The 1,737-nt window shown below is 36.6% G+C and overlaps 1 protein-coding gene across 1 annotated transcript in view; it reads right to left on the bottom strand.

The window, feature by feature from the left end:
- Nucleotides 1–1,737, bottom strand: part of Ankar (ankyrin and armadillo repeat containing) — a 55,512-nt gene that overhangs the window by 31,675 nt on the left and 22,100 nt on the right. Inside the window, exon 11 of the mRNA XM_013027598.1 lies at nucleotides 492–596. Within this exon, the coding sequence (XP_012883052.1) occupies nucleotides 492–596 (105 nt within the window). The remainder of the gene's footprint in view (nucleotides 1–491; nucleotides 597–1,737) is intronic.

Here is a 1,737-nt window from a genome sequence, read left to right as displayed (position 1 = left end):
CGGCTTTTTTCTTTTTGCTTATGTGGTGCTGAGGAATCGCACCCAGGGCCTCAGGCATGCAAGGCACGCACTCTACCACTGAGCCACCTTCCCAGCCCCTACTTTGTTATTATAGAGGTAATGTACAGAAGGATTACATTTACATGAATCAGGTTAAGAGTACATTCTTTTGTGCAGTGTCTTCTGTTCCCTCATTCTCTCCCAGTCCCTCCCTTCCATCTCCACCCACAAGCTTTATAGTTCTTTAACCAGTGTCCAGTGAGCTCCACTTCTGTACTTTTTCACCCTTTTTCCCCTAATGTCCATACCCCCCAACCCTCCTGAAGATATATACATGAATACACCATACATAAGGTAAACAAGGCAGAATCATAAAAATATTAATAAATTAATTGAAAAAAGAAAATATGCATTAAAGTGATTGGCCCCAAGTATTATTTAGCTCAATTTAAAGTGGAATAATAAAAACACAGTTAATAGATTTGCATTACCTGCATCCAAAATACATTTCCAGTATTCATCTTTTGCTAAGCAAATTACTTCTAAGGACATGACAGCCATCATTCTTCGTTTAAAATTTTCACATTGTAACATTTCTGGAAAGTATTCAACAGGAAAAAAAACAAGCTGTAACTTAGCAAGAGGTAAAGGATTCATTGATGGTTTTATTTCAACTCAACAGTTGAGAGTATCACCTTGACTGCTAAAACTGCATGCATTACATTCCCTCTGGGCATGCCCCTCTGTGAGGTGATGAACAGATTCATATATGCTATAATTTTAATCTGAAATGTCCCTCAAAGGTAGGTAGTTACCTACCTAAGCATATTATGTTGGGAGATAGTGAAACCTTTAAAAGGTGGAACCTTATAGAATATTTTTGGTGATTGAGTCATGAGCTTGAAGGGGATTGTGGGTCTATACCCCTTCATTTTCCTGTTTCTGTATTTTCCACACCTAAAGGTGAATGGACTTCTGCTACAGTCTCCTGCTATAGTATACTACCTCACTACAGGCCTAAATGCAATGAAGACAGCCAATTAAAGACAAACTTCTAAGTCTGTGAGCCACACAAGAAACAAACAACACACACACACACACAAACCTTTTCATTTCATGATTTCATTATCTTAGGTATTAGTTATAATTAAAGAAAGCCAAAAATACATCTATGAAGGTTTATCCTGTGTATAGCTAATGAAAAACTAATCCTTAAATTCTTTCTTTGGCCTAAGTAACTTAAGACTGGCTGGACATAAATGCAAATAGTACATCTTTCTCCTTCCTAAAATATATTCTGAATATAAATTGTGTGTGGGATTTCAAAGATGGAAAAGTACACTTCATTATCATTAATACATTTTTAATAATGATCAAGTTAGACATGAAGTTTCATTCATTTATTGAGTATGAAAAATATGTTTAAAATCTGGGATGAATTTGTAATCTAAACAGAAGATAATATGTATGTTTCTCAACCATACCTTTGAACTGAGAAAACTCCATACCTGTTACTATTCTTCATTTATTTATTCAACTACTGTCTGACCATATTTGTCAAGATTTTATCTTAGCTAGATTATTCTATAAAACTCTTAAAATTCAGCTTCCACTCCAAGGGCTAATCCTGGAAACTTCTATTTTGGGGGGGGGGTCCAGTCGTGGGGCCTGAACTCTGGGCTTGGGCACTGTCCCTCAGCTCTTCAGCTCAAGGCTAGCACTCTACCACTTGAGCCA

This window comes from Dipodomys ordii, unplaced genomic scaffold, assembly GCF_000151885.1.
Source record: "Dipodomys ordii isolate 6190 unplaced genomic scaffold, Dord_2.0 Scaffold5, whole genome shotgun sequence".
Taxonomy (NCBI): domain Eukaryota; kingdom Metazoa; phylum Chordata; class Mammalia; order Rodentia; family Heteromyidae; genus Dipodomys; species Dipodomys ordii.
This window is presented reverse-complemented; position numbering and strand designations above follow the sequence as displayed.